This window comes from Corvus hawaiiensis, chromosome 1 (genome assembly GCF_020740725.1).
Source record: "Corvus hawaiiensis isolate bCorHaw1 chromosome 1, bCorHaw1.pri.cur, whole genome shotgun sequence".
Taxonomy (NCBI): Eukaryota; Metazoa; Chordata; class Aves; order Passeriformes; family Corvidae; genus Corvus; species Corvus hawaiiensis.
In genome coordinates, this window is record NC_063213.1 from 66,017,379 (window position 1) to 66,033,820 (window position 16,442).

At 41.4% G+C, this 16,442-nt stretch overlaps 1 protein-coding gene and 1 long non-coding RNA gene across 6 annotated transcripts in view; one reads left to right on the forward strand and one right to left on the reverse strand.

Annotated features, from left to right (window-relative positions):
- HIVEP1 (HIVEP zinc finger 1) overlaps positions 1 to 16,442 on the reverse strand; it is a 128,798-nt gene that overhangs the window by 81,530 nt on the left and 30,826 nt on the right. Inside the window, exon 1 of one of the 5 annotated variants that reach the window (XM_048309075.1) lies at positions 5,525 to 5,864. The exons of the other annotated variants lie outside the window; for them this stretch is intronic. Coding sequence (XP_048165032.1) covers positions 5,525 to 5,564 — 40 coding nt within the window. The 5' untranslated portion in view covers positions 5,565 to 5,864. Of the gene's footprint in view, positions 1 to 5,524; positions 5,865 to 16,442 lie in introns of those variants that run through there. 5 annotated transcript variants of the gene reach the window in all.
- On the forward strand, positions 6,613 to 8,565 carry LOC125328454. The gene is made up of 2 exons (XR_007204724.1): positions 6,613 to 7,108; positions 7,467 to 8,565. It is a non-coding gene; the product is annotated as an uncharacterized LOC125328454 (long non-coding RNA).

The following is a 16,442-nucleotide window of genomic DNA, read 5'->3' on the forward strand; positions in this document are numbered from 1 at the left end:
TATATGGTGGCTGACACCTATCTTCCCTTGGAACTGTAAGTTCCAAAGGAGATGAAAAAAAGATGCTGCCAGAGGGAATCTGCCAAAACAAAAAAAAATTCTGACACAAAATTCACTACCAAAATCTAAGGTATTTGTGGAAAGGATGAGCTTCAGCAAGTTCTACATTACAAAATATTTTCTGGAATGACCAGTTTCATCTTTCCTAAAAAAAAACAACAAAAAACCTAAAAAAACATTTGACCAAAGCTTTCCTTCAAGTTTTTTATTAATTTAAACTAGAAGCCATGCAGACTTTGAAAACTGAAATTCAGTGCAAAGTCTTTAAAACATGTAACAGTGAATCTCTGATTTAACACACATTTTAATTTCAGAAAAACTGAAAAACTATAGAACTATGACAAGTTTTGAGTTTTCTAACATTTTAATTTTTGTTGGTTTTTTTCCCATTAAATACAAATTATAAAGGAAAACAAAGGTACACTTCTAAAAATAATGTAAACTATGTCCTATGAATCTAATTTCAATGAGCTTTAATTGTAGATGTTTGAGTACAGTATAAATCTACTCTGAAGGTCATCTGACATACCCACAAGGAATGGCTTGGCACACACTTATTAGAAGGGGATTTAATATCTATTGCTTATTCTAATCTGTGAACAAATTTACTACTGTTCAGGGGACTCCTTCTGAAAATACACCTGTTTTAAGCAATTTCAATAGGGCTATGTTTTGCTTTTTGCACTAACAACATCGTAGCCATTGTAAAGCTACAATTATGGATGTCAAAATGCAGGGCTTTTTCTTTGTTATCTCTCCACCCATCGCTTACAGCAGTACACAGGCACACACAGGTGAATATCTCACAGGGAATAAATTAGACGAAGCTGAAATGCCTTCTCCAAGCCCATGCTCCAGTCTCAGGTAAGCATTTGACTCTTCACCAAAATTCAGACAGGCTGACTATAAAGTCCCCAAGGATTTTAAGAGAACCAGAAATTCGTCTTTCAATTTTATTAGGAAACCAAAACTTCCTGGCACAACCCCACAACATCCACCTATCTGTGGGAACTCCCTTGTTATTACTTCCATTCCCCTGTGGCAAGAGACTGCAAACCAGCCAAATCTCACACAAAGGTTCACTTCTCCATCGCACCTGTGGAATCCCAGGGTGTAGATGAAAGTGAGGACTGACTGCCTTGGAAAATGTCCAGGCCCAGAGCAGTAAAAAAAGCAGGCAGCAAGTCACCTACCAGAAGCTCAAAATTCCTGCTTTTAAAGCAAGCAGGAAAAGGGAAGGGGATTCTTGTTTTTGACCACATAGCTCAGTGATAGGAAGGCAGAAGAGAATGTGTGGGATGATGATGGAGAGGTGAGGGTGAAACATCACAGGGAATTTCTTAGTGAGGGGAAGTCTGGTCTCTGGTTTAGGAACTTGTCAGGGGATATGTGAGTTTGGTACCAACGCCCAACACAACCTTCCTGTGTACTTTATAGTTGCAGTCCATAAAACAACATTTCCACGCTCCAAGAATTTATTGGAAAGATAATTATATTCCTAAGGAACATAGTGGCTGCACACATGAAGTCTTACAGAGGTATTTAGACACTTTATTGCCAACTACTTACATAGAACATACTCTAAAATTAACCCCTTGCCTGCCCTCCTGACCATATCTTCTCATTTACCGGTGCCCTTTCCAATGACACACAAAAATTTAAAGGCAGCTTTTTGCTGCTATTTTATAGAATCATGGAATGGTTTGGGTTGGAAGGGATCTTAAAGATCATCTAGTTCCAATCCCCCTGCCACAGGCAGGGAAACCTTCCACTAGACCAGGCTGCTTAAAGCCTCATTCAACCTGGCCTTGGACACTTCCAAGGATGGGGCATCCAGAGCTTCTCCGGGCAACCTGTGCCAGTTTCTCATCGTGTATTATTATTGCATCCAAGGGTGGTCACAAACTCCTCCTGCCCTTACACATTCTGACAGGTAGTACTAACTACTGAGACCAGAGACTTCAAAAACAGCTAACGAGTCAAAGTGCACAACCACAGTTCTCCTAAACCAGCATAGTTTTCAGCAAGGAACTTTCTGAAAATCAGACCCTATTAGATTGTCTCAGAGTGGGCCCACACAAAGCTCCTGCTAAAACTCTTTTGCAAAAACACAACTGGCTTTTGTATGCGTCTCCTAAATACAGTGTAAACCTATTATTGTATGGACAATGCAAAATTGGGGTACTTAGAAAGTAGCCTCTTCTTCCAACTTGTAGTCATTAACTTCAAAATCAATAATCTTCATAATACAGTTAAGAATTTTCAAAAGGCCTTGGTGATGGGTTTTAACTAATTAATTTTCCCACAGAAACTGGTAATCTTCTGCCAATTAAAACAGCATTCATCTAACTCAACTCTCAGGTGCTCCCAACAATCATACTCATAACTCCTAGGTGAGGTAACAACCCATTTCAATCTTTTAGAAAATGATCTTTAAAGATAAAACTTATTATTAAGTAATAAAGCCCTGATATTATCTTGCAATGATGATAAAGACATATAATAAAGCATGGATGTTCAACCAGAATGAAATCTTACTGTGTTCAGTATGAAGTGGTTTACAAACATATACTTTATAACATAGAAAGCCCAAACAAGTAAAGACTGAAATACTATGGTAAACCTGTACAGTATCTCAAATGGACACTTAGACCACACCAAAAGAAACCCACTTGGTTCTTTAAGGACAGCTCTGCCTCCCACCTGACACTTCCCCTCTGGCTGGGCTAGCTTCATTAAGATTCAAAAGCCTTATCCATGCTTCTCAATCTCCCTGTACTACCAATTTTCTGGATGAAAGATAACTTGCAAATGTTGAGGTAAAATACACTACAAAAATGTGCACCATCAGATTTAATATCACAAAAAACCCTTGAAAATATGGGAAGATTTGTGCTTGGCGTTCTTCTGAAATCTCTCTCTAAATAAATTCCATGGTTGAGCTATAAGCACCTCCTAAAGGTCTTTTCACAACACAAGCAGGACTGGATGAAGCAACATTAACAGCTGATCCTCCAGTAAGTGCCATGTCCTGACATCTATTGTCTCCAGGGCCATCAGCACTGCTGGGGTTTGTAAGCAAATCATGGTACATAACAGACAAATGAGCAAAAATTCTTCTTAATTTAAAATGTCATTAATTCCATTAAAACTATATTGACTGTAGTAAGGGTCTGCCATTTTTAAACAGTGCACAAACATGTAATTTTGTTATATGTATGACAAACATACATATACCAAAATAAAAATACAGAGATGGACTAGTCCCATGTCAGGCAAATGAAAATACCTGAAAGACTTATCTACACAACATCAATTAACACAAGTCATAAATCCAGGGAATTTCAGAAAGGCTTCAGAAGTGAAATAGATGACATGGCATGTCTCACTTCCTTCAAGGAGGAATTATTTACGGAAACCCTACACTGCCAAAGGTAGCTGCGAAAACAGCAGCAATTAATGCTCTCGGCTGCATGTGCTCAGCCTATCTGAAATAATTTTAAGGTCAGGCTTCATCCATCTTAATTTGTTTATAATTTTGCCAAGGTAACTGTGATTGACTTTTCAAGTTTCAGGCTGAACTACTTTGGGGTCAGGGGAGATGGGAGGAAAAGAAAGGCTAATGCCAAGTCATGTGTTTCCCTCAGACACCTAAATAAGTAACTGCTGGTGATGCAGAACAATACTGCATTTAAAATAAACAGGGGTCAATTCCTATAGCTGAAACAATCAAAACATAAAGTTACTTCATCTTTTGGAAAGCAGCTGTCAGTATGAACAGTCATATGCAAAAACCAACTGAATTACGCATAAAACCCCTTGCTGTACTCTTTTACTTCTAGAAATGCAGCAGAAGCAGTATTTCCAGTTCCTGAAAAGGTGTAAGCTAGTTTGGGGGCAACTGAGGATGTCTAAATGCAAGCAAAGTTCTCATATCCAAACACTTCCAGTTCTCTGAGCAAACAACTACTGCTCATGGCCAGAGAGGACAGAGCCAATTTTGCAGGCTGCTTCAACAGGTACCAGGCCTGCTTTGTTAAATAAACAGTCCAACAACAAAAGTATCTAGCAAATTCCCCATGCGAAGTTTCAAAATCAGAAGGCACCCGAAATGGTTGCAGGCATATCTTCCACCCTCCAGGCACCCCTGCTTCCTGGCCAGGGAGCTCAGAAACTGATTCTCAGCTCCTTCCTGCACCGCCTGGAGTGAGTTGAACTGCTGCATAACCCTGCTGCAATAAATTCCAGCTTCTGGCTCCCCACGCTGCCCCTGTGCTCCCACAGTTCAGTACAGCTCTAAGACTTGGCTATTTGCGATGCCAGCTCTGACTTCTTCTTTTTCAGAATATCAGCATGCGTGCACACAGGTAGCAGGCAGGTTTTGCTAACTAAAGCAATGATGCTCTTCTCAAATGTCTTCATACAATAAATGCTCAGCTTCTGGAAAACTAGTTTGGTTGAGATTTTGTTGGTTTCCAAGTAGGACTGGGAGGTAAAGGCCTTGTCAGAGTTGTAAAACCCAGTGGTAAAGCTACACTAGAGCTTTGCCTATTTATAGCCGCAGTGTCCTCACTTCAATGCTTTAGAGTTCTTGTAGTCCATTTCTGTTTTTTTCATAGAAATAATATTTGCAAAAGTGGAATGCCTTTTTGCCCATAATAGCCTTGAAGCTAATAACTATTTTAGAGCAATTCCAGTGCAATCGGAAGCTGTTATTGGCTGTTTATGTAACAGTGAATTAACCCCCACCGATACCTTTCAGGAATTCATAACCATAGCACACAAAATGTACTTTGCAAGAGCTTGTTAATATATGGTAAGTGCAAAAGCCGTCTCGATTCAGAAGACTGGCTTTCAAAGCAAACATGCTTAACCTGCAGTTTCAGTCATGGAAGAAATTACTCAATTAATTGCAGGCAACAAAAACAACAGGGTTATAACTAATGTACAGTAAATGCTCTGTGGGTGTAACGCAAGCTCATTTCCCAGTAGTGTTCTCTCTTACATTTCTTATCCCACTGCTGTAAAACTGTTTAAGAATGTCAAATTCACTTAAGATTTCCCCCCCCCCCCCCATCTGTTTCCTGGCAATGAATATTATTATTAACACAGGTAGGGTCTGCTCTCTTAAAAAATGTGTTTACAACACCGTAATTTGCAGACCAGTATTTTTTGTACTCTATTCTAGACCAGACATCATCTTTTCCAAACTTAAAATCAAACATCAGAATTTATAAAGTTTTTGCCTGCACTAATGACATCCTCGCAGCAAAAAAGAAGAGCCCACAGCAAAAGGGTTCAATAAATTCTCACCTGCTTCTAGGAATTCCAGCAGGCAAAGAGTAGCGAGAAGATCAAAAGCACAAGAAGACCCCACCAGAGTTGACTGCTCCCATTCTGACACTAAGGAAGAGACGGTGCAAAAACACTAATAATGATTAAAGATAACGGAAAAGAAACTTACCCAAGCAGACACTGATGCCTTCTCCCGTCATTCCTTCCATTCATGTAAAAGACATCTGTCAATTATTTGATCTAGGCTCGGTATCAGCATAGGGCTGGTACTTGGACTCACTGCTTAGAGATTCTCAGGGTGTGTTTATGTGCACATCTTACGATTAAAATACTGACAACTAAATGTGATAATAAAATATGCAGATGAAAAGAATCGCCTTCCAGCACCTGCCAGGCAGTTCTCAGCAGGCACTAGCAATGTTCATAAAGAAGGATGCCTCCCGTTTCCATCGAGGCCAATTCCTCAATCCCACCTCCCTCAAGCCTTGCGGTATTTTTCTCATCCTGGCCCCCATGCGAACGCATCTAATCCTCTTACCCAGAGAGCCACCCCCCCCCCCCAGCTTTATTTTATTTAAAACGATGCCTGCAACAGCCCGGGGCTGCCCGCCGGGTCACCCTCCCGGGACACCTGGGCGACCCTGCCACATCACGTTAGGTGCCGCGGAGTGCCGGGTTAAAACGTAATCTGTCCTTCTCCCCCGGCTTACGGATCCCAGGAATCCTCCCCCGCTATCTCGCCATGGCAACGCCACCACCGGGAGGGCGGCGGGGCCGCCGCTTACGCAAGAGGCGCGCGCCCGGCCCCGCGCAAGGCCGGGCCCCCGCGGAGCGCCCGCAGCGGCCTCGGGCCGGGGCTGCGGCCTGGGGCTCTCGCCGGCCCCTGTGGGCGCTGCTCGGCTGCGCGCTTCCCCCAGCCCCTGTTTTTTCCTTTCCCTTCCCCCCCTTCTTTTCTTCCTTTTTTTCTCTTTTCTCCCTTTTTCCTGTGATTTTTTTTTTTTCTTTCTCCGCTTTTCTCCATTTTTTCGTTCTTGTCCTTTTTTCTCTTTTCTTTTTTCCATTTTTTGTTTTACTTCCCCCTTTTTCATTTCTTTTTTCCCTTTTTCTTGTTTACTCTTTTAAAATTTTTATCCCTTTGCACCCCTATTTCCTCTTTTTCCTTCTCCCCTTTTTTCTTCCCATTTCCTGCCTTCTTTATTTTGTTTTCCCCTCTTTCTTCTTGTTTTCGCCTTCCCCCCTTCTTTTTTTTTTCTTTTTTCCCCTCCTCCCATATTTTTTGTAGGGTTGGTTTGGTGGGGGTTTTTTTCCTCTCCTGTTTTTTTTTCCTTGCATTTCCGACAGCCAACCAAGAAACAGCTGGTGCAGATTTAACCCGCTCCAGTCCCATCTCCCACCATGGAAAACTGACCAAAGCCAAGCCGTTGGACAACCCGCCAATTCCCATTCCTACTTCCCCGGGAACAGGCGCAGCAGAAAAGGGTTGCGCCTTTGAGTTCTTCAAATTAATAACCCTGGGAAGGGCAGAGAGCCGGCAGATGAAAGGCAAGGTATGGACTTTGATCGTGCAATCGGAGCCATGCGGGCAGGCTCCCGAACCATGTGGAGCACCCCTGAAGGTCAGCCTGGGCTGATCAGATTGCAGCAAGAGAGCCACAGAAAGCAGGGCAAACGGAGGTGGAAAAATCTATACACTCAAATATCTGCCAAGAGATGAAAGAAAAGTTTGCTTCTGATGCTGGGATTTATGAATAAGGTAAATGAAGCCGTAATCTAACACTTGAGAAGATGCTTAGGTCTTCCTTCAGGAAAACACTTAAGCATGTGCTTAAACCCATTATTATTCAGGGCAGCCCATAAGCGTTTGCTGAAGGTTAAGCACAACCTTCTTACAGGGAGCCCTTAAGTACTGTGCTGATTAAGGTGGGGTTTTTTTCTTCTAAATCTGAGCCACTGTGAAGCACAAAATGAATTGCCCTCATTATATTTTAATATTGTCTCTGTCTTCTTTCAAATTAAACCAGAGAATGCAAACAGAAGGTAAGTCTTATTTTACATTAGGAGGATAAAGCCCAACATTACATTCTGTCGTGTTTTATTTTTTTTTCTTTAAGATCAACCGTGCATCCCTATGAATGAACACCTCTCATGAGGAAGAAAGAGCACACGGAAAAGTGATTGCTCTGCTACTCCTAAACTCTGGAATTCCCTTGATGTGCTGTTACAAGCCAGAAAGGATCACACAAAGCAGTGCATACATACACACATATGCTTTATCCACCGATCTCTTTTGAAGCAAACCTGAAAAAGTCTGTAGATGGTGTACGCATTTCAGCTATTAAAGGTCATGGATAAGACAGCTATTTATCAGTTCAAGTAAGGTCAGTGTTACATCCACAGGCTGAGAGCTCTGCCTTTTGCACAAATGACACTGCCTGCCCTTAATGCCCCAAGAAACTTTTGGCAAGCTAAGCATATGTAACGAGCCACAAACCTTACATACAACCGCTGCAGTTCATTAATGTTCAACAGGAAGGTATCATATCTGAAACGGGTTCTGTTTCTGTATCACAGTGCATTTCCTCTCCTCTCCTCCAAGCTCTCCACTGGTGATTTCTGACAAATTGTATCCCCTGATGGAGGAGGAAAGCTCACCAAGTAGTGAATCGGTGGTTGTGGCTCTTACCAAGAACCACTCTCCTTGCTGCCATTTAGGAATATTCTACCCCACATATTAAACTATTGGTTCATTTACTTTCTTTATAAACACAGAAAAAGGGACCTTGGAAAACCAGTTTGTGCCAGCTTTAGACTTCTACTGGAGCTAAAATCAGGGTTTTGGTTGAATTCTATAACAGAGTTTTTGAGGAAAATGCTGTTATATAACTCTTCTTTTTTCCTTTCTGGGAGACAACCTAGGTAGAAGAGCCTATGAGAAGCAGTCAAATCTTCTATTGCAGGTCTTGAGACAGGTGGCAAAGTACAAGGGCAGAAGGTTACTTTAAGGTCAGGGTGTTTCCCATTCTTTCTAGGTATATCTAAATGCTACAGGCAGGCAGGAACACTTCTGCTACATTCACCTCCAAGAAACTTAACTTCTTCTCACTTGCAGTAATTTGCTGTACTAAATCCTGAGCTAAAGGCTGTATCTTCTTCCTAGAAACCTTGTTGTTATAAATAAATAAGGACAAAGAAATAAAGAATAATCTCAAATGTCTGTCCCTAAATAACCAATCTACCTTTCAAGAACTAAAGGTCTCACCATGCTGCTATACTTGGTATGGAAGCTGGACAAAAGAGATGACGTTTGAAACTCAGATACTGCAACTGTCCTGATGTGCCTCACTCAGCCCTTCAAACAGGAAAGCAAACTCGAAGTAGTAGGTTGGATCTTAGAACCATTTAATCATTTAGGTTAGAAATACCTTTAAGATCATTGAGTCCAACTGCTAACATGGTGCTGACAAGTCCACCACTGAACTATGTGCCTAAGTGCCATGTATACACATCTTTTAAATACTTCCAGGGATGGTGACTCAACCACTTCCCTAGGCAGCCTCTTTGAATGCTGAAGAACCCTTTCATTCTTTCATTATAAGCCAAACCAAATAAAAAATTGTCATAGAAACAATTAAGAGAAGGCCATGACCATGCTGCCAAAAAAGCCCAAAAAGTACAGCTGTCCATGGATAGTGAAATTAGCCATGAACTTTACAAAGTTACTCCTTGGGGGAATGCTATAGAATTTCTGTTTAATTACAAGAATAAAAAAGGGGAAAAATTAGATGTTCAAAGTCTTTCTCACTGTTCTCACAGCTTAAATACATATGGGCACTAAATCAATACAAATATGATGAAGAAATTAGTAAGTAAGCAACAACAACCTTCACTGCTTCAGAAAGAAGCTCGAAACCAAAGAAAAAGATCGATGTGAGTGATCCCAGCTCCAAATTTGTAAACCAAACCTAGAAGAAAATGTCTCCTTATGTGAGATCATAGCAGGGCCCAAATGGCTTCAAGACAAAGCATACATGAATCACTCTCCTCTGTGAAGGCTCAAAATTGGATGCTCAAGTTAACCACCAGTGAGGTTTCCCACAGAAGCAGGACCTTGAAGAGAGTGTTACTGCTGGCACCAGATTACTTGCAATGACCTGGCAGCTTGTGATTACCACATGAGCTTCTCTCTCCTCCCCCACAAAACAGGCACAAAATGAGGGATGCTAACTGTTTCCGGTGTCATTGGGCACTGGAGGTCGTTGCACCTGTATCTCCCTACATTTACTTCCTTCTTGGAGGATTATTTTACCAATCTATTAAATAAAGTTAACTAGCAGTGAAACAAGAATAGATTACAAACTCCATTTACTCTCCATTTTCTAAAGCTGAACTCCCAGTCTCTATCACTGCAGTAAAAGTCCAAGTGACGAAATAAACCTTGAACTTTGTTTCTTTACTCATCATTTTTGGAAACGAAAGAGCACCTTGTCCCAGACAACGCAATTTAGCAACTTCATCTGTATACGTGTCAGAAAGAGGGAGCAGAAAGCGTCAGCCAGCCAGTATCAAAACAAGCATTCCCCCAATCAACGTCACTGACTGGAATCGCGCTTGGAAGGGACACACACCAGTGGAGTTACTGTCACACCACCATGACCCAGTTCCAGGCAGGAAGCTGTACTCCCAACCCAGTGGTCTCAAAAAGCGGGCCACGTGAGTAGCAACCAATCACCTAGGTACAAAATGAGTGGGAGAATAAAAAGGAGGAGCTATTTACCACCAGCAGAACTCAGCCTGCATCATCCTGTTAGCTCTCCCAGTGGCCTCCAGAAGTGAATGAGCAGGAAAGATGACAGAGAAGAGCTTTGAACTGGAACTCACTATTAGAGGAAAGGGGGGGGGGGGGGGGGGTCATAAGGGCAGCAGCCTTCTCAGCTTCCAAAGTCCCCAAAGGAATAATAGGTACCTTGTGCATGTGTACTGGTTCTCTAATCTCAGCCACCTCAACTGTTCCTGAACGCGAAACTCGGTTTCATTGAAAAAAAAGGATGATAAAATCTGTATATTCCTGATGTAGAACATTCAGCTGGCACAAAAGACAACACTGCAGATACAGGAAATGAGGACTCTTTAACTAAGTATTTGTCCCATTTTTTATCCAAGGTAATTCCAAATAATGAGCAGGGGGAGGGAAGTTCATTGTTATCCAGGTTCATCCTAAATCGGATTGCAAGATATATTAGAAAAAGACAGCACTTCACTTTAAATATGATTGAATAAAAATTCCTACCTGGGTTTGAAATTATCTTAACTAGACTTTCCAATGGTTTTGTCCTGTTGCGCTCTGATTTAAACCACGTATAACACGATTTTGAATCATATTCAAACAAGGTTCCTCAACCAATTTAAACTATATTTAGACTGCAGTATTTTTACTACTAAAGAAACCTAACAGAGGAACAACATGCTTGGAACATCTGTCGCAGTGATTGAAAGAAGTCTATGACAGGAATAGCAAACAGTTATTTTCTTTCCTGAGATGATGTCAATCTGTTGAAGCAAAGTATCAGTGAAGTAGATTGTTTCTAAGAGGTACCTCACTCCGGCCTGTCTGCTGCAAAACAAAGATGATTAAAATACCCCCTTGCTGCATAACCTTGTCTGCTTGCTTATTAGTATCTGCTATCTCTGTATCAGGGGAAAAACTCCTTGCCAAAGCTAGTAAGCAAGTTACAGCATTACATGAAAAAAATAATTCATTTGTTCAAGTCTAAAAACCTCCACCTAATGAAATTCAAATTTTTACATGCATCAACTATTATTTACATTTAGATTATCAACTGTATGACTCAACACAATCCCTAAGATACAGACCTCTAAGCAAGACTGTCTGTCACACAGCATGTTCTGCAGTGACAATCAGAACTGCACGTATTTATGACACTTTGCAGTTACTTCATGGAAGATGACAACAGACTGGCTCTCACTCTATGCTAATGCTGTTTCACCAGCATGGATTTCTACTTTTGGTCCAAATCAAGGTTCTTTCCTTCAACAAGTGTCTTGCCTGCCCAGACTACACAGGGGTGGAAAATGAAGGTGAAGAAGGAAGGAGTCGCTGCAGGTAGTGATTGGGCTCCCCCTGAGCACTAAGGTATAGGAAATGGACATGTCAAGCAGTGATGGATGACTCACAGGATTCATTACAAGTTCTTGGTGTATCACTGTCATGGTTCCAACTGTGGGGACTCAGCAAACAGTACCTCTTCTCGCTGTCATCAGGCTGAGGTTTCAACCCCATTGCCCACATGCATCACTCCTCTGAACTAGGATCTACTGCGGCCCTTAAATCAGGCACAAAATAAGTGATCAAGAGTGGCCAGTTACCCACATCACCCATCTGACTGACACCACCAGCACACAGATAAGGCAGGCATGTCTCTCTTGAGCTCTGATACAATAAGCCTTGAGGCTCAGCTGGAAGAAGACAGGTCTGGTAGGCTGCCAACATGACAGCATGGATGCCTTTTATAACCAACAACAGCACTGCATGACATGAGGCAATGCAGCCTGTGATGGGCCTGAGGCGGTGGCGTTCGCACAGCCTGGGTGTTCCCCTTGTGCTTGGTGCTAAACTTGGCTCAGGAGAGGCAACCAGCACCACTACTGGTGTTCTCAGACCAGCCTGGGAAAGTGCTTCTTATCAGGTCACAGCCTGCCATGAGGCTGCTGGATATGGCAGCACAGCCACAGCTGAGAACACCAGTGGTTTTCTATTAAAAAAAAACAACAAAAAAAAGCCCCAACCAAAAACCAACCAACCAAAAAAAGGTGACATAGTTGAGGAAATGTTGTGATAGGAATTAAGTAAGATGGGGACTTAAAAAATGCAGCCAAGCAGTTTCACACCAGTGGATATGGATGTAAAAGCTTTCAGAGAAACTTTAGTAGTAAATAGCTAAAGACAGAACCAAGTATCAGCACTCAAGAAGAAATTACTGAAAATTACTGTAAGAAGGGTGTGAAATGCCAAAGGCTGCTGATTATTTGAAGAAAAAAAAATCAAGCAAGGACAGGGATACTTACATATTCTATGTAATAGTTTAAAATCCTATTTCCTTTTCTTATGTAAATATTCCTGTTAATATATATTGTTTAAAAAAGATTCATAAGACATTTATATATAAAATACAGCCTTGAAAGCAGAATTTATCCCTCCGCATAGTGTTTTCTTATAGATACAGGACTGTCTATTTCAAAAGGGACTGCTACAAAGGAATCATTGTTAGCTTTCAACTTAACTTCCAGCATCAAAAGTATTTTGTGTACCAATCAAAAAAAAAAATCGTAATTCAGCCACAATTGTGAGCCTATGTTGGGTTCTTTTACAAAAAAATTCAGGAAAAGTTGGTGGCTAACTCGCCAGGGTGACCCCAAGACTTGCCTTATTGCACCCACCTCCACCCATGGCTCAAACCCTACTGTACCTTTATGAAAACCAATGGACATAGATCCCACCTTCCTGAGAGCAGAGATTTGATTTCACTTTGCATCCACTGCTCTTTCTGTTGAGCTCTCCAGGGGCATGTCAGCTCTTTGCTCCTGCTCTTTTTACCCTTCCTTAAATTCCAATTGAGGGACTTTAGCAAAAGCTATCTATTTTAAACTGGTGGTGTAGAGACCTTTCCAGAGCAATAAAAAGTAGGACAGAATTTTCTCTGTAGGTAGCAGACAGGCAGGGCTCCTTTTTGACTATTCGTTTTAATGCTGCCATGGTTTTGTTGTAGTATTAATTATGCAGGAGAGCGCCCACAGCTTTGTATAAGGATCTTTTTGAATTATTTAGAACAAAATAACATGGAAACATGGAAACAGTAGTTACTCAGCATTTCTGTGAACTGTGCAACTCAAATCTTAGCACTGATCACAGAACATGCTAAACAACAAATAATGTAGTCACCAATGCATGGGCCTTGAAAGATGAAGCACAGGTCAATTCCACAGGTGATTGTCCCTTTGTAGCAATGCACATGCTCAAGGACAGAAGCAAAGTAGGAGTATAAAGCGCATTACTTTGTGGATTCACATGGTTAGCTACCTAAAAACACAAAACAAAACAAAAAAAGCAACCCCAACCCCCTAACCCAGACCACATCATGTGTGGAAAAGATACACAGAATTGAACAATATATTTCAATTCAATTTTTGCCATTCTGGTTCGAAGTAGCCCAAGGTGAAGGATCTAATGGGATATGAAGTTCCCAGAGTCCCATATTATTTCAACCCAGTCCTTGGCCAAGTCAGTAATAGTTGGATCAGAAATTACAAAGGAATATAGCTGATATTTGACGACATGATTTTGCAGCCACCATGGAGCGCCCTTCCCTCCTGGCTCCCAAATCCACCCCAGCCTCCGGTCCTTGCACAGGACTATGAAACCATCCCCTTTCACGCTGAGGATGGAAGCAGCGTGGGGTAGCAGGTTTTAGAGAGTTCCCTTCAGGCTAATGCGGAAATGTCGAAACGAACCAGGGTGCAGTCATAGCTGCGTGACTCTCCGAAAGAAAGCATTTAGAAACAGATTCATAAACAAGGGGATTGCAGCTGTCAGTAGGGGCTTAAGACCCATAATCGGGATCAGACAACACAACGCGAAGCGCGGCATTCTCCGCAGCAGTTACTGCACTTCTGTCCTTTTTCCAGCAACTTCTGCTGACTCAGGAGCACAAACTGCTGACATCCCTCCTGGGAGTGCCTCGCACACACTCCTTTACACACACACAATGTGGAAAGGAGTACGAAAGAACAAGTATATGTCAAAGAACTTTAAAAAAAGTTCCATGCCTTAACCACCTCTCTTTTTTATAAATACTCTCATTAAATGCTACACTGAGTGAAAGCAGCTGAACAAACAATCTTGGGATTACTGGAAAAAATACAGTGCTGAAATTTTGCAGGATTTTAGCCCACTACAAAAACCTATGTTTTTTTGGTCCAATGTGGAAGACAAATTGTTTCAATGAGTGAGGATTTCCCCTCTTTCCAGGAAGAAAAAACTCACTGTGCATGTGTAGAACATTCTAAATAACCAAAAGCATCATGGGACTTGCTCTGCATAGGTCCCCACTCTGGACACTGCAAGGCAACACTGCTATTCCATATGTGGGATAAAAAGACCACACAGAAGCCTAAAGTACCACTTCCCAAAACATACAAAATTACTATTGTTACAAGAAAATGCATACACACAAACCCAACTGAATTTATCTAGTGCTTTATACAAATATCACTTGAACTGAATTTTTTTCCACAAGGAGGATGAAAAAGTAACACAGAAAAGCAGCTTGGGCTGCATAGTGACAGACTTCAGCAGGCACCAGAGCAAGCAGGCAAATGTTAGTGTTAATACTATTAAGAACACTGTCTTGCATATACAAGCAAAACATTTCTTTGGCAATCTCCTAGCCTCAAACACTTTATAACCTTGATACCCAAACTGAACTTCAGCACATTTTATGCCAAAATCCCTTCAGCATCTGCTTCAGTAACTGTCGAAAAAATATTCAATGTTTTGTCCTTTTTTTTCAGTGAAATATTTACTCAGGTATTTAATCAGGTAGTTTTCCTCTAAGCCACTGTTACCCCTTTTTCTACTTCACTATTCCAGGCCTGCCTCACAACCAGGTTTCTATCTTTCACCTACTGCCCAACTTGCACTCTCCCAGTTAGGCAGGAGTTCTGTGGAAGAGAGCTAGAGGTTACAGCACACAATAAGCTAGATAAGCATCAACAATATCGCACTCTTGCAAAAAAGCAAATGTTGTGCTGGAACAGACAGACAGCAAGAGAGGTCTGTGACGAAAGCCTTCTGCTGTACTCACCATTACTGGATGTCAACAGGAACATTTTGGTCAAGTTTCACTGCTGCTCTCCATGAGATATGTGGGCAAATTGGAAGATATTCAGAGAAAGAGTAGAAAGAGGATAAATTAAGTATCTAATCTAAACAAAAGGAAACTGAAGGCAGAGAAGTTAAGTCTTCAATTCTTCAGAAGGAAGATGCAAAGACAAAATGAATGAGTTTTCAAATTTAAAGAGGAGAGACTTTACCAAGACAGTGAGAAAAGCTTTCTGACAGAAAGAAAAGCACAAGTAGATTTTGTGTGTGTGTGTGTGTGTGTGTGTGTGTAGAAACACATATACATCATATATGATATATATTGTATCTTTTTATTAGGGTGAGAACATGTATGTATATGTTCTGTCAAGAAATGCTAGTTGCTGTCAGAAATGACTTTGCCAACCCTGTCTTAGGGTAAGCAGGTTAGATCATTCCTTGGAGACACCGTTCAGCCCTGTGGTTCTGCATGCAGGCACACCACCTTGCCCTTTTCCCAGCACCAAGTGCCCACTGAGGCCTATGAGAGGAGCAGTCCCTTTATTTTACATCACAGAAACAAGAGAGACTTCAGTCTTGCTGTCCCTGGGAGTCCTGGGTGAAGGTCAAGTACAGCCTGCCCATCAACAGCAAGTCTAAGGCAGAATGATGAAAGATGATGTAGCCATGGTGGAGTACTGAAAGTCACCTGAACTGCACAAACAGTGTCCTTCCAATCAGCTACAGAGAAAATAAAATCAGGGGTTTGCCATTAGCTGCTAAGAGGTCTAGAAATAAGAAAGGGAAAAAGCCTACTGCAACACTACCTTTCACTTCTTTATACTTTACCTGCACATGATACATACTATTTGAGGACATCAGCCTTTCCTGCACCCTGCCTCTGTACAAAGTACATAGCTTTTCCCTCTCATGTGTATTTTGTCTGCACAAATTACTAGTAGTTTGGGGTAAAAATTATTTTACTTATTTACACCATGTCTCAAAAAAACAGGGATCTCGCTCATTTGACTATAAGCACTGACCAGCCATTAGGTGTCCAAACAAGTTGCATCTCCCACCTCACTGTGATTTAGCTATAGCTACAAGTTTGGGTTCAGTCAAAGTTCTTTTGCCCTGCTAATATGTAATCTAAACCCACTCTCTCTCAGTTTAAAGCCATTACCCTTGGTGAAAGATCCCATTAAAAACATGC